The 21,037-nt window shown below is 39.1% G+C and overlaps 1 protein-coding gene across 2 annotated transcripts in view; it reads left to right on the forward strand.

Annotated features, from left to right (window-relative positions):
- The window catches only part of LOC127632065 (striatin-4-like), a 46,993-nt gene that overhangs the window by 7,878 nt on the left and 18,078 nt on the right, over positions 1-21,037 (forward strand). For both annotated transcript variants that reach the window (XM_052110541.1, XM_052110542.1), the window contains exons 2-7: positions 9,466-9,569; positions 9,826-9,902; positions 15,112-15,190; positions 15,286-15,474; positions 15,681-15,861; positions 18,308-18,464. In XM_052110541.1, the coding sequence (XP_051966501.1) occupies positions 9,466-9,569; positions 9,826-9,902; positions 15,112-15,190; positions 15,286-15,474; positions 15,681-15,861; positions 18,308-18,464 (787 nt within the window). The remainder of the gene's footprint in view (positions 1-9,465; positions 9,570-9,825; positions 9,903-15,111; positions 15,191-15,285; positions 15,475-15,680; positions 15,862-18,307; positions 18,465-21,037) is intronic.

Below are 21,037 nucleotides of genomic sequence, written 5' to 3' on the forward strand. Positions count from 1 at the left end.
ATGTAGATCGCAAATTATGAGGGAATTGTACCAAAAACAAATAAGTAAATTCAGAAGCACTCTCGTTGTGGAATAAGTGGAGTCGGAGCTCTTTAAAGGAAACACCCCTGCATTACATCTTAAATGCAGTTATATTTCATGCGTTATAGCTTTATTAAAGTTCAAATAATACAGAAGCAGGTCATGTAAATTACTACAAGGGCTTACTTCACATTTGCAGTTGAGAAAAACTACTGGCACGCAATAAAGATAGAAGCGGTCAATAAATGGTAAGGCAAGATGAAGAGGGCAAAACGTAGTCCAGCATGGGAGCATTACACTGTAAAAGACAATGCTCAATGTAAATATTGCGACACTGTCTTAAATACAGCTCCAGTACAACGTCATTGTTGTACCACCTGAAAAGTCAGCACCCGACGGTTGCAGTGGAAGTCGAAAGTGGAACACTGTCCTCCCAACAAACTATCACGTCGATGTTAGCTAGAAGAGGCTGTAGTGATGTGCGTGCAATAATGCGGAAGGATTCCCAAGGCTGGCCAAGTTAACCAGGTAATATTTGTGCATCCTAGGGACATCGGTGCCATCAGAGGGGGTGTTTTCTGCTGCTGGTCTTACAGTGAACAAACTGTACACACGACTCACCCCGAACACGTAGATATGCTCATTTTCGAAATAAAATTTAGAATAAATGGCCTTGGTCTAAAAGATGTTGGGGTGAGTTTGAGTATTTTACCATGCTCACAACTCACTCCTTTCTGTGTAGATATGTTACATTTTTAAATGCAAACCAGTAGGATTTCAGTTTATTGTGGAGAGGACATTTTATTTTCCTTTTATACAGCACTTTATGTTTATTTAAAAAACGGGTTTGGTTTGGTCTGCCTTTTGCTTGTCTAGAAATGGCAGTAGTTGTGCCCCATTTGACATGGTTTTTTTGGTGGCGCCATTTGTTGAATTAGGACAGGCAGCCGTTTCGAGCGAGAGCCTTACTGTTTTATTATTTTGTTCGTTTAAATAGTTTGTGCTTCGTATTGTTTCACATAACTATTGTGCCGCTATTAATTCGAAAAAGACGTGCATTTTGTATCTTATTAATGATTAACCGATTATTGATTGTTTACGTGTTCAACTATCGGTTAAGGAAAATGCACGAAATCTGCAACCCTAGTTAGTAAGCATGTTTAATACAAACTTTTAAGTTGGGGCACAAGGTGAATAATCAGTTAAGAGCTAACGATTAATCTTTGCAATAATCGTTAAATAGTCGAAAAATCGTTCTAATAATCGATAGATTAATTGATTACCAAAATAATCATTATTTGCAGCCCTATAGACCAGTGGTTCTCAAAGTGTGGTACACGTACCACTAGTGGTACGCAGAGGAATCACTTGACCAACTGATAAATTCAAACTGTGCTTTCGCGCATTGGGTGGCGCTGAGTCATATCGTTCACAACTATTCAGTGTTTTCATCCACATTATGTTTATTTTAGGTTTCAGACATTTAAATTCACATAAGTACTAAAAAAAAAACAATATATGTAGAGTTGGGGCGGCACGGTGGTGCAGCGGTTAGCACTGTCGCCTCACAGCAAGAAGGTCGTGGGTTCAAACCCTGGTTGCCCCGGCCTTTCTGTGTGGAGTTTGCATGTTCTCCCCGGTACTCCGGCTTCCTCCCACCATCCAAAAGACATGCAGGCTAGGTTAATTGGTGTCTCCAAAAAATTGCCCTAGGTGTGGATGTGGAGGTGAGTGTGAGTGTATGTCTGTCTATGTGTGGCCATGCGATGGACTGGCGACCTGTCCAGGGTGTCCCCCGCCTTTCGCCCAATGTTAGCTGGGATAGGCTCCAGCCCCCCGCGACCCTGTACGCAGGATAAGCGGTTGACGATGGATGGATGGATGGATGGATATTTAGAGTTTGTAAAATACACACTGATGTTTATGGACGCGGCAATAATATTCCATATCCATTATAATCAGGTGGCGCCCAGGTTAAGCATAGAGCTCAACTAATGTGATAATTATAAAGGTGATGTTTATAAAGGTAATGCTATAGTATAGCTAACAAATTTGTGAATATTTTGAATAAAAAAGGAAATAAAAGCAGATCATCAGTCATTCAGTGGCTGTGGTCACGTGACAAGCAATGACGCGTCACCATGGAAACAATAAAGCGATGCGTTCTATAACGGTTGCCTTGAAAAACGCACACTTGAGTGCAGCGAATTTTGTGAAAAGGTTAAATATAAATGAATGTTAACTGTAGCTGAATAATTAGGCCTACTACTACTGTATTTTAATGTTGGTCGTTATGGTGGTACTTGGAGAACCAAATATTTTCTGAGGTGGTACTTGGTGTAAAAAGTTTGAGAACCACTGCTATAGATGATACTGTTCTTGCAAAAAAAAAATTTAAGACAGAAACAAAGAAAGAGTGAGAAACTTTTGCATACACATGTTCCACGAGACTGCACGCTTCTGTACGAACAGCATGTCATACATGCGGATAGATGGCTTTTCTGTTATCTCTTCTTAAAAACATAATAATATGTGTTTCTTCATGCGTGTGTCTGTGTCTAACAGCATTTCTTGTGTCATTCCGAATCCGAGACATCTTGCAGTTACCCACCATGCACATTATATTCGCTACCTGCAATTACACGTCTTCTGTCAGTGAGCGTACTTTGCTGCCTGTGTAATTTCATACGTTGGTAAAAAATATCTGGCTTTCAATGCGTTATTTAGGTTAATTTATCATGGGTCATACGGGTTTGGAATAACGTAAGGGTGAGTAAATTATTAATTAAATTACCTTTTTGAATGTGCCATTTCTTTTAATGCTGTTCTGCTAGAAGGTCCCTGATACATAAACCGATGAGTATAATAGTCGCCTCCACGAGTTATGTGCAGTGATAAACACAGTAGCTCAGTGAACAGGTGTTTAGCTGTATAATATATTATTAAGGCTCTTGCATCATTTTATAGTCAGATGCTGGTCTGCCACATTCAAAAAAGAAATATCATGCACGTGAGAGAGCCACACTGTCAAACAACAGGTAGTCTCACTATGTCAACTCCTTTAAAGTCAATATAGACATACAGCCTGTCGTCCTGTTCTGGTGTTTTTAAAAGCAGCTCATTGGTAAATCTTAGAATTAAGGATGAAAACAGACCAGTAGTTGAAATGTAATTTCACATTTTAAGAAGTAGTTCACAGAGGACATACTCTTAAAAAAAAGCTTTGTCCCAGAAACAGTCTGCTGTTCCACTTTTTAAAGTGAGTCTCAAAGGAGTGTTAAAGCAGAGAGAGTGAGTTTGTATCTGCCCTTGAACTGTTTTCACCCGTAGGAAGTCAAGAGAATATAAATGTGTCAGTGTGGTAGTACCGACCCCTTCCTAAACCTCAAACACCTGTTTTGACTCTGAACTTACTCCACTGTTTGTATCTGTGACAACCAGAAGCACCTTTTTTTTCTCTCTTTTTTTCTCTCTCTTAAAGGAGCTTCTAAAAAGACTAAATTGCATTTTCTTTTGATTTATTAATACTCATAAGTTTCCCCAAGGATTTTTTACAGCAGCGGTGCTGTTGTGTTTTCCTACAATCGGAGAGCATTACAAGAGTACAGATTTTACACCGATGGGAAACTGATAGCTTGGTCCATAATTATGAAAATGCACCATAGTTCTTCCATAGCATCCTTAGTTTTAACAATGATATTTGTAATAGTTCAGGGTAACCATAGGTGAAACAATGCATGGCTCCACACTACCTTGGTCAGTAACTATGGTTTCTATATAAAGAACTATGGCATTTTTATAATGAAAAAAACAGCAGTCTAAATACATTTAGAAAGTTTTTCTGCCACAACTACCATAGGCAATACAGCACAGTTAGTGTAACTGCAGTAAATCCATGGTACATTTTTGTAAGTTTACATTTATGCATTTGGCAAACGCTTCTATCCAAAGCAACTTACAGTGCACTTATTACAGGGACAATCCCCCCGGAGCAACCTGGAGTTAAGTGCCTTGCTCAAGGACACAATGGTGGGGGGTGTGGGGGGGTCGAACCAGCAACCTTCTGATTACCAGTTATGTGCTTTAGCCCACTGCGCCACCAGCACTCCAAGTGGTGTTGTGATTTGAGAATTGAAAGCATTCAAATTTATGTTTTCTCCTTTTATCTTTGTCAGTGCTGGCTGTTTAGAATGTTGGGGCTGTTTGTTTCATCACCAAGACATAAGAGTTTTGCAGTAGACAATTCTGTGCCGCATTCAAACGGGTTTCACAATATCCGCCGCACATCTCACTGGTTCACAAGTGCTTTTTAAATAGTCTTTGCAGTTGAGACCAGTCCACGAATTACTGCACCTGCTCTGCCCTCGTGCTGATTAAGCCGTGTTGATAATTGACTTGTTTAGGGCTGTTTCATTCTGCTTTTGAAGTGAGCAAAATGCTCTCCAAAACATACAGATGACAGGGGAAGGCTCATTTATATTCACGAGGAAAGCAATTACTGATTGATCAATTAAACTTTGTGATCCCCTGCTATCCTACGTTTCAGAAATGAGCTTGCGGGCCACTTGAATTGACGTGTGTTTGAAACGTGTTGTTATGCGGTGACGTCACTGTGAGTATATGCGTGTATTTGTGTGGGTTTAGCCCTTACAACAATTTTTAACTTGCCGCAAATTTGCCTCCAGATAATTTTCACATGCAAATGAGCTTTGCGGCACACTTGCAGAAAATTGTCCATCGTTGCCAAAGGTTTGCCAGAGGTTCTCCACTACCGGTAAAGAGCTGGCAAAGTTCTGGCAACATTAACGGCAAATCATAAGCTCATTTGCATGCAAGTTTGCAGCTAGCTTTGATTTTTTTGTGGTGGGGTCTCTTGCGCAGTGTAGAAAGCACACAGCTGACTGGGGCTGGCAAACGTTATGTTGCATCAAGAATGTTAAATGAACATGTGAAAGCCCAAAAGCGGTGCTCATAATTCACAAAATGCATATAGGGGAAATACTAATTTTACCTGTAGAGTAACCATTTGAAACAGTGAAACCATTACAGGATAAAAAAATATTATTTGATAAGTCTTTTTATATTAGAATACAGAACAGTTTAATAATAACATGTATAATATTATTGTGGATTAAAAGAATATTCCGTGTTCAATACAAGTTAAGATCAATCAACAGCATTTTAATTTAGACTCGTCCGTCCTTTTCTTTATAAAAAAGCAAAAATCTTGGTTATAGTGGAGCAATTACAATAAAAGTGAATGGGGCCAAATTTTGAATGTTGTTTCAAAAGTATAGCAACAAGACATGAACAATATGCATAAAATGATTTAGTGTGATAAAATCACTTAGTAACCATTTCTGTGTAAAGTTATAGTCAATTTTACAACTTCATTACCATGACATCTCAACAAACCCTAAAATGACTGTAAAAATGTACATTTAAACAACTTTACAACTCAAATCATTTTAAGTTTTAACAAGAATGAATGCTTTTATAAAATTATAAGCTTCACGTTTTTGTGTTTAAACCCTCCAAAAAATTGGCCCCATTAACTTCCATTTTAAGCAACTCACTGGAAGCTCGGTTTTTGCTTTAAGGAAAAGGAAGGACGAGTCAAAATACATTTTTCTGGTAATCAACATTATTCCACAAATGCTGTCGATTGAGCTTAACTTATACTGAACCTGGAACATTCCTTTATGTGGACTGGGAATAGTTGTTTCTAAAGGTGTAATTTAATTTCCAAAGCTGTCTATTTCCTTGTTTGACAATGATGTCATATTCACAGATTGTATGTGACAAGCATCCCAGCATCAAAGGTTTAAAACATAAGCAATTACTTTCCTTTGTGAAAATGTCATTAATGGTTTTATAAAGACCTGCCATAACAGGTTTCCTGCCTACACCATGGCAACCACAGTCAAGCCGGTCTCCATGAAGACCTGTGCCAACTTGTCATGCTTTACTTTCTCCTGGCAGTCAGCCTCGGAGACAGGGAGTGATTTGGAAACAAGTGTTATATGTGGTTTAATGTGGCCTACATAAAGATGTAAGAAAGACATAATAGAGACATTTTCCGGGAATTGTCTGTTTTGTTTGCTTGGCAAATCTCATTTTAGAAGGGAAGCATTCGGTACTTTTTCAGTTAACGACTAAAAACTAAACAAAAATACCTTATTTTTTTAATAGTGAAACAATAACAGGCTTGTATGATATGGCTCATTTTTAATTGCACAAAAACTCAATATATTACTATAAACCTTGAATTATAAAAAAAAAATTAATAATGACCTGAGGACAGGGTTTCTAGGTTGTAAAGGAGCAATTTTGTGTAGTTCATGACTCACTTGTACACACACTCGCAACCAAAAAAAAATACACTGCATGCACAATTATTAGGCACATTTTATTCCTCCGGATTCATTTTATTGTTGAACAAACACAATGCTCTCAGTCAATTCAAAATTCTATTGTACCTCAAACCTGAATGTTTAACAAAGGAAATGTGAGTTTTGTCTTTCTCAAATTAAATAAAAAAACGTGTCTTTCAAAAATATGGCCTTCTTGAATGCTGAGGACTTCTTTCTTCAAGCAGTGGTACAGGAAGTACTTTCTAGAAACTGGCAGTAGGTTTGGGAGTTGAGTTTCAGTCCATCTTCAACTCCAAAAGGTCCAACTACCTCATCCTTAAAGATAGCAGCCCATACCAGTTCCCCTCCTACACCTTTCTGGTGCCTAACTTGAAGTGGTGCCCTTAGTGATTCCATTAGTGATTCAGCCACGGGCCCATCCATCTGGTCCATCAAGAGTCACACTCATTTCATCTGTCCATAAAGACGTTGAAAAATCTGTCTTCAGGTATTTCTTTGCCCAATCTTGATACTTCGACTATTTTATCAACAATTTTATTCAGTGGTGGTCGTGTTTCAACCTTCTTGACCTTGGCCATGTCTCTGAGCACTTGACGCCTTGTACTTCTGGACACTCCAGGTAGGTTGCAGTTCTGGGATATGGTACCATTGGAGGATAATGGGTTCCTGGTAGCTTCATGTTTAATTCTTCTCGTCTTTTACGTTAATTTGCGCCTTTTCTTCTCCATGCGCTTTTCTGTGCCGCTGTTGACTATTCGCAACAAAATCATTGTCCGGTGGTCACGCATCAATAGTTTAGCTATTTCAGGAGCGTTTTATCCATCTGAAAGGCATTTTAAAAATGTTTATTTTTCAGTGTCAGTTAAATCTCTTTTTTGGCCCAATTTACCTGAGGTAAAGAAGCTGCCTAATAATTATGCACACCTTGATATAAGGTGTTCACCAAACCCTCCCTCATTGGGACACCCTCCCTCATGCACATCCAGGGCATGAAGCTCCCATTCCACCACATCCCAAAGATGCTCAATTGGGTTGAGATCTGGTGACTGTGGGGGCCATTTTAGTACAGTGAACTCATTGTCATGTTCAAGAAACCAATTTGAAATGATTCGAGCTTTGTGACATGGTGCATTATCCTGCTGGAAGTAGCCATCAGAGGATGGGTACATGGTGGCCATAAAGGGATGGACATGGTCAGAAACAATGCTCAGGTAGGCCGTGGCATTTAAACGATGCCCAATTGGCACTAAGGGGCCAAAAGTGTGCCAAGAAAACATCCCCCACACCATTACACCACCACCACCACCACCAGCCTGCACAGTGGTAACAAGGCATGATGGATCCATGTTCTCATTCTGTTTACGCCAAATTCTGACTCTACCATCTGAATGTCTCAACAGAAATCGAGACTCATCAGACCAGGCAACATTTTTCCAGTCTTCAACTGTCCAATTTTGGTGAGCTCTTGCAAATTGTAGCCTCTTTTTTCCTATTTGTAGTGGAGATGAGTGGTACCCGGTGGGGTCTTCTGCTGTTGTAGCCCATCCGCCTCAAGGTTGTGCGTGTTGTGGCTTCACAAATGCTTTGCTGCATACCTCGGTTGTAACGAGTGGTTATTTCAGGCAAAGTTGCTCTTCTATCAGCTTGAATCAGTCGGCCCATTCTCCTCTGACCTCTAGCATCAACAAGGCATTTTCAGCCCACAGGACTGCCGCATACTGGATGTTTTTCCCTTTTCACACCATTCTTTGTAAACCCTAGAAATGGTTGTGCGTGAAAATCCCAGTAACTGAGCAGATTGTGAAATACTCAGACCGGCCCGTCTGGCACCAACAACCATGCCACGCTCAAAATTGCTTAAATCACCTTTCTTTCCCATTCTGACATTCAATTTGGAGTTCAGGAGATTGTCTTGACCAGGACCACACCCCTAAATGCATTGAAGCAACTGCCATGTGATTGGTTGATTAGATAATTGCATTAATGAGAAATTGAACAGGTGTTCCTAATAATCCTTTAGGTGAGTGTATATCACCTGAAAATTATTGAATCCAATAAGCATTCAAGTTTATGTGGTTTGGAGATTGCATAATTATAGTGCACACAGTGTATGGTGACACTACTAAGGGGTTTTGGACCTAGTATGATCATGGTAATACCGTGGGAGTCTTTATGCATGGGAATAATGTGTTTTTTGACATGCACTGGGGGGAAAAAAGATGATTTTAACAAGTTTTTCTTTTACACACACACACACACACACACACACACACACACACACACACACACACACACACACACACACACACACATGTTGGTCTACCTATCATTATGAGGACTTTCCATAGACATAATGACTTTTATACTGTACAAACTATAGATTCTATCCTCTAAACCTAACACAACCCCTAAACCTAATCATCACAGAAAACTTTCTGCATTTTTACATTTTCAATAAAACATTGTTTAGTATGATTTTTAAGTGATTTGAATTATGGGGACACTAGAAATGTCCTCATAAATCACATTTATAGCATAATACCCTTGTAATTACTAATTTGTAACTTACAAAATTGTCCTTGTAAATCACAAAACACACGCACACACACACACACACACACACACACACACACACACGCATACTTTTAGTTCCCTGAACACTGACTTTGCAATTTAGGTGCTTCTGATTGATGTGGGTTTTTGAGTGGCCTCTAGGGGTCGTGTTAGATGTCCATTTTTACTTATTTTTTTACCTTTTTTTTTCTTCACTCTGCACTAACCGGCTGAGTGGGAAACAACTGGTTTGTGGTTCTTCCCTCTTTTTAGCTTCTCTGCCATCAACTTGTTTGGTTTTCATGGCTCTGGTCAGACTCTGGTCAGGAGACATCTGAAATGAAGGCTGTGGAATGGCAGGCCTGTAGTTAACTCCTGCCCTCAGAATGTCATCAGTGGTAGTAAAATCACTGAGAATCAGGATATGTAACCTTTCATTTGTGCTCAAATGTATCTTGTTTTTAATCAGTACCATGTTTATATAGATCTCTCTGTCTTCTCTCTGTGTGTGTCTCAGGCTCAAGTGGCGTTTTTGCAGGGTGAGAGGAAAGGTCAGGAGAACATGAAGCAGGATCTGGTGAGGCGAATCAAGATGCTGGAATACGCACTGAAACAGGAGAGGTGAGGCCACGTTCACACGCAAGCATCTTTTTTTATAATGCAAAAGATTATGCTACTTTGAAGCACTTTCTTTTTTTTTTCTTCATAATGAATTGGAAACTAAAGCAATTGGAGTTGTTTTGTTTTCCAGGCTACAATCTGAAGCTTGGCTTAGTTAAGCCTATGTTGCCAGTCTCTTCATTGTGAGATCTGAGGACATTTGCAAACAGTTGCTATTATGTTAATCTTTTATATTCAAGTGTTTCTTTTTTCTCAGGTCCAAACATCAGAAGCTAAAAAGCAGCACTGACCAGAGTCCTGGAGAGAAGAAACCAGAAACAGAGGCTGAAACAAGTAACAACCTACAATTAAACCATTATACACACTATTATATTTGTGAAATCTGATCCATATTTACCAAAACATATTAGTCATACCTTGTTTAATGCAGGGTTCTCATTGAAAACCTGGACATATCAGGGACATTTTTAATTCTAGAAAATACTGGAAGTTTTTTTTATTACATTTTTTTTTATCCCTTTTTCTCCCCAATTTGGTATGCCCAATTCCCCAATGCTCACTAGGTCCTCATGGTGGTGAAGTTGCTCACCTCAATCTGGGTGGCGGAGAACAAATCTCTGTTGCCTCCGATTCTGAGACTGTCAGCCCGTACATTTCCACGGAGACTCGTGTGTATGGTGGCTCACACTATTGCCCACGTTCTCCATGCACAACTTACCACATGCCCCATTGAGAGCAAGAACCACTATATCGCAACCACGTGGAGGAAAACCCATGTGACTATACCCTCCCTTGCAACCGGGCCAATTTGGTTGCTTTGGAGGCCTGGCTGGATTCACTTAGCACACCCTGTATTCGAACTCGCGACTACCAGTGGTGGTAGTCAGTGTCATTGCTCACTGAGATACACAGGCCCCTGACAAATCTGGATATTAATAAGATATTTTTACATCATTGAAATTATGTTATATAAATATAACATTTTGTAATTTATCTCCGATCTAAAATATTGCATTGGCTAGAAATCCACAGAGAGCCACAGTCTGGTTCTGAAATAACATTAATTCTCTCCATAGGTGAATAGATTTTTAAGTGTGGGCTCTAATTTCGTGACCACGCTAAGGCAGCGCTACACGCAACAACAGTGCTCTGCGTCTTATCCAATTTTTGTGAGCGCTCATTCTAAGCGCAATTTTTGTGCCAGTGCAATTGGCCATAGTTTCGCTTGTTTGCGCTATCTTTGGGTGTGTGCACGCAAACTCTGGGTGTAAGTGGCACAAAGCCCAATATACAATTTTCCTGAGAAATAGGTCATTGTGCCAAGACATTTGAGAACCACGTCTTGTCTTGACGTGAAGTATAAACTCAGCTGCTGCATTTGCAGTTTGGAGATTTTACTAGCAGATGATATTAAGAGCTATCAATCACTTTTTAAAATAGCCATGCGTTGTGTGTAAGTAGATCAATAAGATTAATAATTATAACAAATTTATTTTGTATAGCACCTTTCCAGAGCTCATGGATGCTGTACAGAAATTAAACTTCCAACATTATATAGAGAAACATAACAAATATACATTACAAATACAAAACAATAGGCGAGTAGTAAAGAATGTTTCAAGTGTCCTGTAATCACCATTTCGTCTAAAGTAATAACACTTATTAAGCATTTGTTCACTGAAGACAAAAGTTTACGTTTAGAAAGTGGGATTTTCCCCCATTTATCCATTATGTAGGTCTTTAGCTGCACAATTGTATGGGATCTTCGTTGCCGGATGGTGTGCTTATTTATGCGCCACGCATTTTAAATTGGAGATGGTCAGGACTGCAGGCAGGCCAGTCTAGCAACCACACTCTCCGCTTATGCAGCCATGCGCTTGTAACCCAGGCAGTATGTGGTTTGAAGTTGTCCTGCTAGAAAATGCAGGGATGTCCCTGGAAAAAAAACGGTGCTGGATGGCAGTACATGTTGCTCCAAAATGTTCACATATCTGTCTGTATTCATGGTGTTCTCGCAGATGTGCAAGTTACCCATGCCATGGGCACTGAAACACCCCTGGCCCATACAGACACTGGCTTTTGGACATGATGCTGATAACAGCTTTGATGGTCCCATTCCTCTTTGGCCCGGATAACACGACGGCTATGTTTTTCAAAAACCTTTTTTAAATGTGGACTCTTCAGACCAAAAAATCACAGTTCCACTGTTCTACTTTCCATCTAAGATGAGACAGAGGCCAGAGAAGTTGGCAGCACTTCTGGACAGTGTTGAGGTTGGGATTCTGCTTTGCATAGTAAAGTCTTAACTTGCATCTGTGGATGCAGCGGCGAGTGGTGTTGACTAACAAAGGTTTACTAAAGTTATCCCAAGACCATGTTCATGCTATCCATTACAGATGAATTATGTTTTTTAAGACCGTGACATCTGAGGAATCCGAGATCACGTGCATTCAGAAATGGTTTTCGTCTTGCCCTTTATGCACAATGATTTGACCAGATTCCTTGAATCTTTTAACTGTGCACTGTAGAAGGTGAAATGCCCTAAATTCCTTCAAATATGTCTTTGGGGAACATTATTCTCAAAGCGTTGGATTATTTGCTGGTGTATTGATTCAAGTCTTGAATGATCTTTGCTCTTGAAGGACTAGGCTGTTTTTGGAGGCTCCCTATATACTATGACACGATGGCCTCACCTGTTTCACATCGCCTTGTTATTTTGACTCTTTTTGGAGCGTGTTGCAATCATGTGATTTGAAATTACTGTACATAAATAAAAAAAAAAGGAAATTTACAAGGAAAAACATAATAATGTTTAGTTGTAGTGCTTTAAATATTGCAAAGAGTGAATGTAATTGACAAATCACTCCTTTTTGTTTTTATTGGTATGTCTCATTCTGTCCCACTTTTTGGAATTGAGGTTGTAGTTGTAGTCCTAATTTTGCAACTTGTTTGGAACATACACTGGTAGCCAAAAGTTTGGAATAATGTACAGATTTTTACAGAAATTGGTACTTTTATTCACAAAAGTGGCATTGAACTGATCACAATGTATAGTCAGGACATTAATAATGTGAAAATATTACTATTACAATTTTAAACTACAATTTTTCAAACTACTTCAAAGAGTTCTCATCAAAAAGATCCTTGGCATTCCAGCTGTCAGTTTGTCCAGATACTCGTGTGACATTTCACCCCACACTTCCTGTAGCACTTGCCATTGATGTGGCTGTCTTGTTGGGCACTTCTCTCGCACCTTACAGTCTAGCTGATCCCACAAAAGCTCAATGAGGTTAAGATCCATAACACTCTTTTCCAATTATCTGTTGTCCAATGTCTGTGTTTCTAACCTTTTTGTTTTTCTGTTTCAAAAGTTTTTCTTTGCAATTCTTCCCATAAGGCCTCCTGAGTCTTCTCTTTACTGTTGTACATGAAACTGGTGTTTTAGCGTGTAGGATTCAATGAAGCTGTCAGCTGAGGACATGTGAGGCATCTATTTCTCAAACTAGTGACTCTGATGTATTATCCTCTTGTTTAGTTGTACATCTGATCTTCCACATTTACATTTATGCATTTGTCAGATGCTTTTATCCAAAGCGACTTACAGTGCAATTATTACAGGGACAATCCCCCCAGAGCAACCTGGAGTTAAATGCCTTGCTCAAGGACACAATGGTGGTGGCCGTGGGGTTCGAACCAGCGACCTTCTGATTAACAGCCCTGTGTTTTAGCCACTACGCCACGCGTCTTTCTGGCAATTTCAAGCATTGTAGCCTTGATGATTGACTGATGAGAAAGCTGTTTCTTTTTTGCAATTTTGGACCTAATATTGACCTGAAGACATGCCAGTCTATTGCTTACACTGGCAACTCAAAAGCAAACACAAAGACAATGTTAAGCTTCAATTAATGAACCAAATAGCTTTCAGCTGTGTTTGATTTAATGGCAACTGATTTCCTGTCTAGATTTGATCAGAAATTACTTTTTTCAAATGGTGATTGTGCTGTTTTTTTACATCAGTAATGTCCTGACTATAATTTGTGATCAGTTGAATGCCACTTTGGTGAATTAAATGACCAATTTCCTTCGAAACAGCAAAATCTGTACATTATTCCAAACTTTTGGCCGCCAGAGTTCATTTTGAAACACTGCGGCTTGAAAATTCATGTTTGAGGTATGACTGTGTAATTTATGTGTAATTTAGTTGTTGAACAAAACATTCAAGTATCTTCAAGTAATGTTTACCACAGACGTAATACGTAACGTTTACACGTAATTTTGAAACAACCATTCAAAAAACAATATGAAAACCAATGTTGAATTTGCCTTCTTGGTTCAACTACAAATTGATGTCATGGATGCAGCATTATTCAAAATCAGTAGTTTTCAGTTGCAGATGCTATTGTAGAAATGTACTATTCACAGTCAGTCATGAATAATTTAATCCATGAGTGAAATTAGTGAAACTGCAGAGTGGATACTAAGATTAAGCAAGTAGTATTTGACTGTTCGTGTGATCTAACATGGCAGCCACCATGATGGGATATAGCATAAAACCACTTTTGTAAAGTTACTGATATGACTGGGGACTTCATCTCATGTGAGTTGTAATGATTTTATACATATGTTCCAAAATTACACTTAATTTCTTTTGGAGAAAAAACTTTTTTAATGAGAAAAAATTTTTTTGTTCCTACCCTCACCTATGGTCATGAATGTTGGGTCATGACCCAAAGAACTAGGTCGCGAGTACAAGCGGCCGAAATGGGCTTCCTCAGAAGGGTGGCGGGCTTCTCCCTTAGAGATAGGGTGAGGAGCTCAGTCATCCGTGAGGAGCTCGGAGTAGAGCCGCTGCTCCTTTGCGTTGAAAGGAGTCAGTTGAGGTGGTTTGGGCATCTGGTAAGGATGCCCCCTGGCCGCCTCCCTAGGGAGGTGTTTCAGGCACATCCAGCTGGGAGGAGGCCTCGGGGAAGACCCAGGACTAGGTGGAGAGATTACATCTCCACACTGGCCTGGGAACGCCTCGGGGTCGCCCAGTCAGAGCTGGTTAATGTGGCTCGGGATAGGGAAGTTTGGGGGCCCCTGCTGGAGCAGCTGCCCCCGCGACCCGACTTCGGATAAGCGGTTGAAGATGGATGGATGGATGGAATGAGAAAAAAATTACTGAGTGCACCTTTAAGTAGACCGTCTTGCACCTTTTGTCTTTTTGTTCGACTTTCAAATACTTTGTTTGTATTGGAGACATTTTCCTCTGAGCTGGTTGGTTTGATTCATGGTTTAGAACACTTTTATGAAGGAATTTATGAAATCCCTATGGAAAAAATTTATGTTAAAATTCTTCCGGACCAAGACGGCTGAAAAAGTAGGTACTGTTGCACTCTATTGCTCTTAGTGAGTCTAAACTTTCCATCATTTGTGAAAATAGTCATGGAAATTAATTGTTCAAAAGGTGTGGGAACCCTGTTTATGAGAACAAGTGCTGAATCTCGTGTATTGGCTATATGTTTTCTCTAGGTTTAGTTGCATCATTCTTTGTTTCTTACAGTACCCAATGGACCTGCAGATACAGACTCTGAGCCAACCAATCAGATGCCTTGGAAAGAAGGGCGCCAATTATTGCGCAAGTAAGTATGCTTTTTTTAGTCTTTAATCCAGCCTGCAAACTCAAATTTACTTAGTAAAATAAGCTAACCATATGGACATGTGTGTACATGAGCAGGTACCTGGAAGAGGTGGGTTACTCTGACACCATCCTGGACATGCGCTCCAAACGTGTTCGTTCCCTGCTGGGTCGCAACAGCCCAGAGGCTAATGGACGTCCTCCCAGTGAACCGCCGGTAGAACCAGAACCACCCCACAGTGGAGGAGAATCACTACTAGTACGCCAGATAGAAGAGCAGATTAAACGGTTAGAAAAACACAGACACTGTCTGTGTAAATAAGGCCCAGTATACAAATGCAGTGTTCTTTATGAATTGAGAAACCTCTTAAAACAATTTGACAACTCCAAAATACAGTTTTACTTGAAGAACGAATCTGTATTCAAAAGCCAGCTGAGTTTGTGTGATTTGGCTTCATTTCTGTCTTCTATTCTGTTTTGAACGTGTTTTTCAGGCGTGCTGGGAAAGAGAGTTCTAAAGAACGGATGGGCAGCTCTGTGCTAGATAAAATTCCTTTCCTCCATGGCTGTGAAGATGATGATGATGAGGATGACAGTGATGAAGAGGAAGACTTCCAAGGCATGACTACAGACTGCATCGACGGACACCGCAAAAACAAGAAGTCCAAGGGCAAGGTCAGTGTGTTTATTTACAGATAAGGCCCTCATGCACCGATCATGTTTTGTTGCAACAACATACATTTTTGTGGAAGTTTACTTTAAAACTGCAGCTTGTCTACACATAATTATGGTAGTTCAACAACAGTCAAGCTACCATATTGAAAATGTGTTAGCTTCACCAAACATTACTAACATTCTATATTGAAGCTGTTTATGTGGTATTAGTTACATTTACTCTAAATACATTACAAAAAAGGTATTCTGAATACATAAACAAAATACAGTTTAGTCGAAAGCCATTATGAACAGCAGTATTTAAACAAGATATTTTGCACAGTAAAAAGTTTGAATGGGGACCACGCAAGACCGGCAAGACATTAACCAGTTCATGTGCATGAACCATCTAAACAAACCAATTCACTAAAGGAATCAAACTTTCCAATTGTGTTGAGGAGAGACAAAGAAGTTTTAGATGTAACACTTTATAGTAACCAACCACACAGTATCAAATATTTGTAAAGCATTTGTTTACAGTTAATTGATCATATATAAGTTATTGTTCCTGCATTATTAGGCTACATACAAATAATATGTTACTCTCTTATATATTTACTGTAGCAAACATTGTATTTATTGTTTCATAAATGAGCACTTTGAGAATAATTTTTCATCCTTGGCCATCGCCATCACATAACCATCTCAACTTTTCAGAGTAATGGATCATTAATAAATGTTAATTAGGCGTTTATAGTTCTCACTTTATATTTGGTCATGAAAATACTTAGTGAGCAGTTAGTCAGGGCTGTATTACAAGCTTTATTAAGCATTGTCCTAATAGTAAATCATTATTAACACAAAGTAAGATTTAATTTATGTCCAATACATTGCGTATGCCAATGTTTAAATATTTTCTTTATTAGTTTTGGATTTACACCTTTTTAATGTTCTCAAACACTTCATATTTTTGCATAAAAATGTTAAAGATAAAAAAAAAAGTATTAAACTGCTTATATATGTTTATAGTTTTATTTATATATATATATATATATATATGTATGTATGTATGTATGTATGTATGTATGTATGTGTGTGTGTGTGTGTGTATGTGTGTGTGTGTATGTATATTAGGGATGTACCCCAAGCCGAATACCTTATTCGGAAAGGCATGTATAATAACTTCAAAACAAAAAACGGATTTATCCAAATAATATAAAAACATATTCAACATAAAAAAATTATAATAAAAAAATTACAAAGAATTTATGAATCGTGTGGCAGCAGTGCAATGTATAAAATCATGCAGATATGGGTCAGGAGCTTCAGTTAATGTTCACATCATCCATCAGAATGGGGAAAAATTTGATCTTAGTGATTTCGATCGTGGTATGATTGTTGGTGCCAGACGGCTGGTTTGAATATTTCTGTAACTGCTGATCTCCTGGGATTTTCATGCACAACATTCTCTAGAGTGTTTAGAGAATGGTGCGAGGAAAAAAAAAAGCCTCCAGCGAGCGGCAGTTCTGTGGACAAAAACAGCTTGTTAATGACAGAGATCAAAGGAGAATGGCCAGAGTGGTGCAAGCTGACAGGAAGGTGACAGTAACCCAAATAAACACGTTACAACAGTGCTATTTAGAAAAGCATTTCTGAATGTACAACATGTTGAACATTGAGGTGGATGGGCTACAGCTGCAGAAGACCCCTCCGGGTACCACTACTGTCAGCCTAGAACAGGGAACTGAGGCTGCAGTGGGCACAGGCTCACCAAAACTGGACAGTAAATGATTGGAAAAACATTGTGTTGTTCTGCTGTTGTAGCCCATCCGCTTCAATGTTCGACATGTTGTGCATTCTGAGATGTTATTCTGCTCACTACAATTGTACAGCGGGTTTATCTGAGTTACTGTAGCCTTTCTGTCAGCTCGAACAAGTCTGGCCATTCTCTGTTGACCTCTGCCATAAACAAGGCGTTTTTACCAACAGAACTGCCGCTCGATGGTCGTTTTTTGTTTTACGCACCATTTGGAGTAAATTCTAGAGACTAGAATTCTAGAGACTGTTGTGCATGAAAATCCCAGGAGATCAGCAGTTACAGAAATACTCAAAACAGCCCATCAGCACCAACAATCATGCCACGGTTAAATCACTGAGAATGTTTTTTTTCCCCATTCTAATGGTTGATGTGAACATTAATTGAAGCTCCTGACACATATCTGCCTGATTATATACATTATCTAATCAGCCAATCATGTGGCAGCAGTGTAATTGCATGAATAAATAGATGTAGAGGTGTACCTAATAAAGTGGCTTGTGAGTGTATATGTTATTGTTTATTGCATAAAGCTGCGTGCAAAATACCATTTGAAATGAAGTGAACAGGTTTTTGTCACAATGCAGAGCTACAGTCACACTATTGAAAATGGTGTTCAGTTTACTGATGTTGTTGTCTGTATGCATGCAGATGGGTGGAGAGCCAATGACCACAGATCTTGACCCTGAGGATGATGATGATGAAGATGATTCTGAGGACGCTCTAGGCGAGTTTGATTTCTTGGCCTCGGGAGAGGAGGGAGAAGGGGCCGGAGAGGCCCGTATCTCTGGAGACGGACGTGAATTGGGTATGGAGGGCCTTATGGCACAAACGGTTATTTTTAAAAGTATTAAAAGTGCACGCAGTCGTTTTTTCTTGTGATGTTGTCCCATATGGCAGTTATCATCGACTTACACTGACATCTAGTAGTGTGGATGCAGCATGATACAAAAGCATTTGAAGAAATGCGTTATTTGCAGTCAGCCGGGAAATTGTCTTTATTGTGACAAAGCGAGCAGAATTGGTTGGTCATGTAAAATTATCTTATGGGAGTGTGCTGTACATAATTTTAAAGGGGTCATGACATGAGGAATACAATTTTCCATGATGTTTTAGCATATAAGAGATCATTGTACTAGAAAAACATACTGTAAGTTTCAGAACTCAAAACTTCCTCTCCACTGTGAAAAAAGCATTTGTTGAAATAAAGCTGCCAAAAAGACTCGTTCTATTCTTTCTCCACGCTGTGATGTCACACTGTGGTAGACATTTGCATCTGACCACCTCCGCAACACATCATTGCCTACTATACCTTATCACTTCCATAGCCCTGCCCAGTAGCAGTGAGCAGTTCAGTCAAGAGCAGAGAGCCAATCATAACAGTGGGTGTTTACTGTCAAGTCCTAAAGGAGAAGCAGCACCAAAACCAAGTGTTTCAGGCCAAGGGTCAGAATGAGGGTGGAAAATGTTCATGTTTTACAAATATATGACTGTTTTGTGTAAAAAAAACTTTATTAATACTAAACGTTAACCTCAAGGAACATATTAAAAAGGCATGTCATGACCCCTTTAAACATATATATTTTTAATACTTTTAATTCATTTGTGAAAAAGCTTTTTTAATGAGTTATACGTTTAGTGCACCTTTTAAATTAAAGGGATAGTTCATCCAAACATTCGAATTCTCTCATCATTTTCTCACCCTCATGCCATCCCAGATGTGTATGACTTTCTTTCTTCTACATAACACAGAGTTTTAAAAGAATATTTCAGCTCTGTAGGTCCATATAATGGAAGTGAATGGTGACCAGAACTTTGAAGACCCAATATGCAGCATAAAAGTGATCCATAACACTCCAGTGGTTTAATCTATGTCTTCAGAAGCAATATAATAGGTGTGGGTGAAAAACAGATCAATATTTAAGTCCTTTTTTCTCTCTAAATCTCTACTTTAACTGTCACATTCAGCCACATACTGGTCGGGGCTGGTCAAAGTTGGAGATTAGTAAAGGGCTTAAATATTGTAATATTTCTCACCCACACCTATCATATTGTTACAGAACATCTGGATTTAACCACTGGATTCATATGGACTACTTTCCTTTACGTGATTTTTGCCAGGGTTCGTACAAGGTGCTTAAAGTGCTTGAAGTACTTGAATTTGGCTTTTTTTAATGAAAACCTTAAAAATAGCACCAATTTTAATAACTTGAATTTATTTATTTATTTTTGGGAAACCACAAATACAATCCTGTTACAGAAAGACCCCACTGCTAAAACCGAACACCACATCCCCCATCTCCCACTTCTCACTCTCACAGACAGACTCGGTTTATTTCATGAACCATATAATAAAGAATTTATTTGATGAATATGTTATTGCATACCTCTTTTTGTTTGTTGTATGCTTCTCATTCAGAACCGGTTCCCAAAAATAAACCAGAGGAATTTCATAACTTTCGATTTCCGTTAACAGTTCCCAAACGGGAAATTCACTAAGGATGAACTGCACCTGGTAAATGTGCTATTAATTAGCATAAGCTCTCTGTGCAGGTTTAGCGCCCCATTCCCTAAAGGAATTATGCAGATCAGGCAACAGCACAAATGCACCCACAAAATCTATGCTGAACGCAAATTGCACATGCAATTCTGATATTGCAGCCTGATTCTGAGCTATATACAACAGAGGACGCAGCTGACCACATTGATATGAGAGACTGAACTACTTTAATCCACTATTGTGATACAGACACATCATCTCTTTAACATGCAACGCACATCTGTATACATGAAAGGTTATAACGCTCGTCTCCATCATTTGATCATTATTTGATGAATTACTGCTTAATTAATCGTTAATAAATGTACACAAACATCTCTTTTAAACTAAATTTGGTTTACCGGCCTGTTTCATCTGGCTGTAATGGCGAGATGTAAATGGCACCTGGCAATTTTTCTCATTGAATCGCAAGTTACATTGAGCCTAATTTTGTTTGCACAGAGAGGAATGCCTATGGCTTCATTTAAATATTGAAGACGCAGCGCAATTTCAGCACTGATTGCGGACGATTAGCGAATAAGAGTACCATGCGTAAAAATGCCACAACTGTTTAGTGAATTCCCCCCACAGTGTTTCTGGAAGCGCTATTCAGCTTTGTGCGCCGTTGCTGAATTTACATCAAGAAACATGCAGAGCGAACAGTGTGTCACTATTTGCGAACAAATGACTCCTGTGAGCCTGTTCTTTGAATAAAAAAGATACAGGGCTAGATTAATCACATCCAATGGGGCACCAGGTGATGCAACAGTTTAATTGCCTTTGGTCGAGTATCTTAATTTTAACTGAATAAATATAATATGTATTTTTTTATTTTAAATGTA

The sequence above is a fragment of the Xyrauchen texanus genome, chromosome 38 (genome assembly GCF_025860055.1).
Source record: "Xyrauchen texanus isolate HMW12.3.18 chromosome 38, RBS_HiC_50CHRs, whole genome shotgun sequence".
Taxonomy (NCBI): domain Eukaryota; kingdom Metazoa; phylum Chordata; class Actinopteri; order Cypriniformes; family Catostomidae; genus Xyrauchen; species Xyrauchen texanus.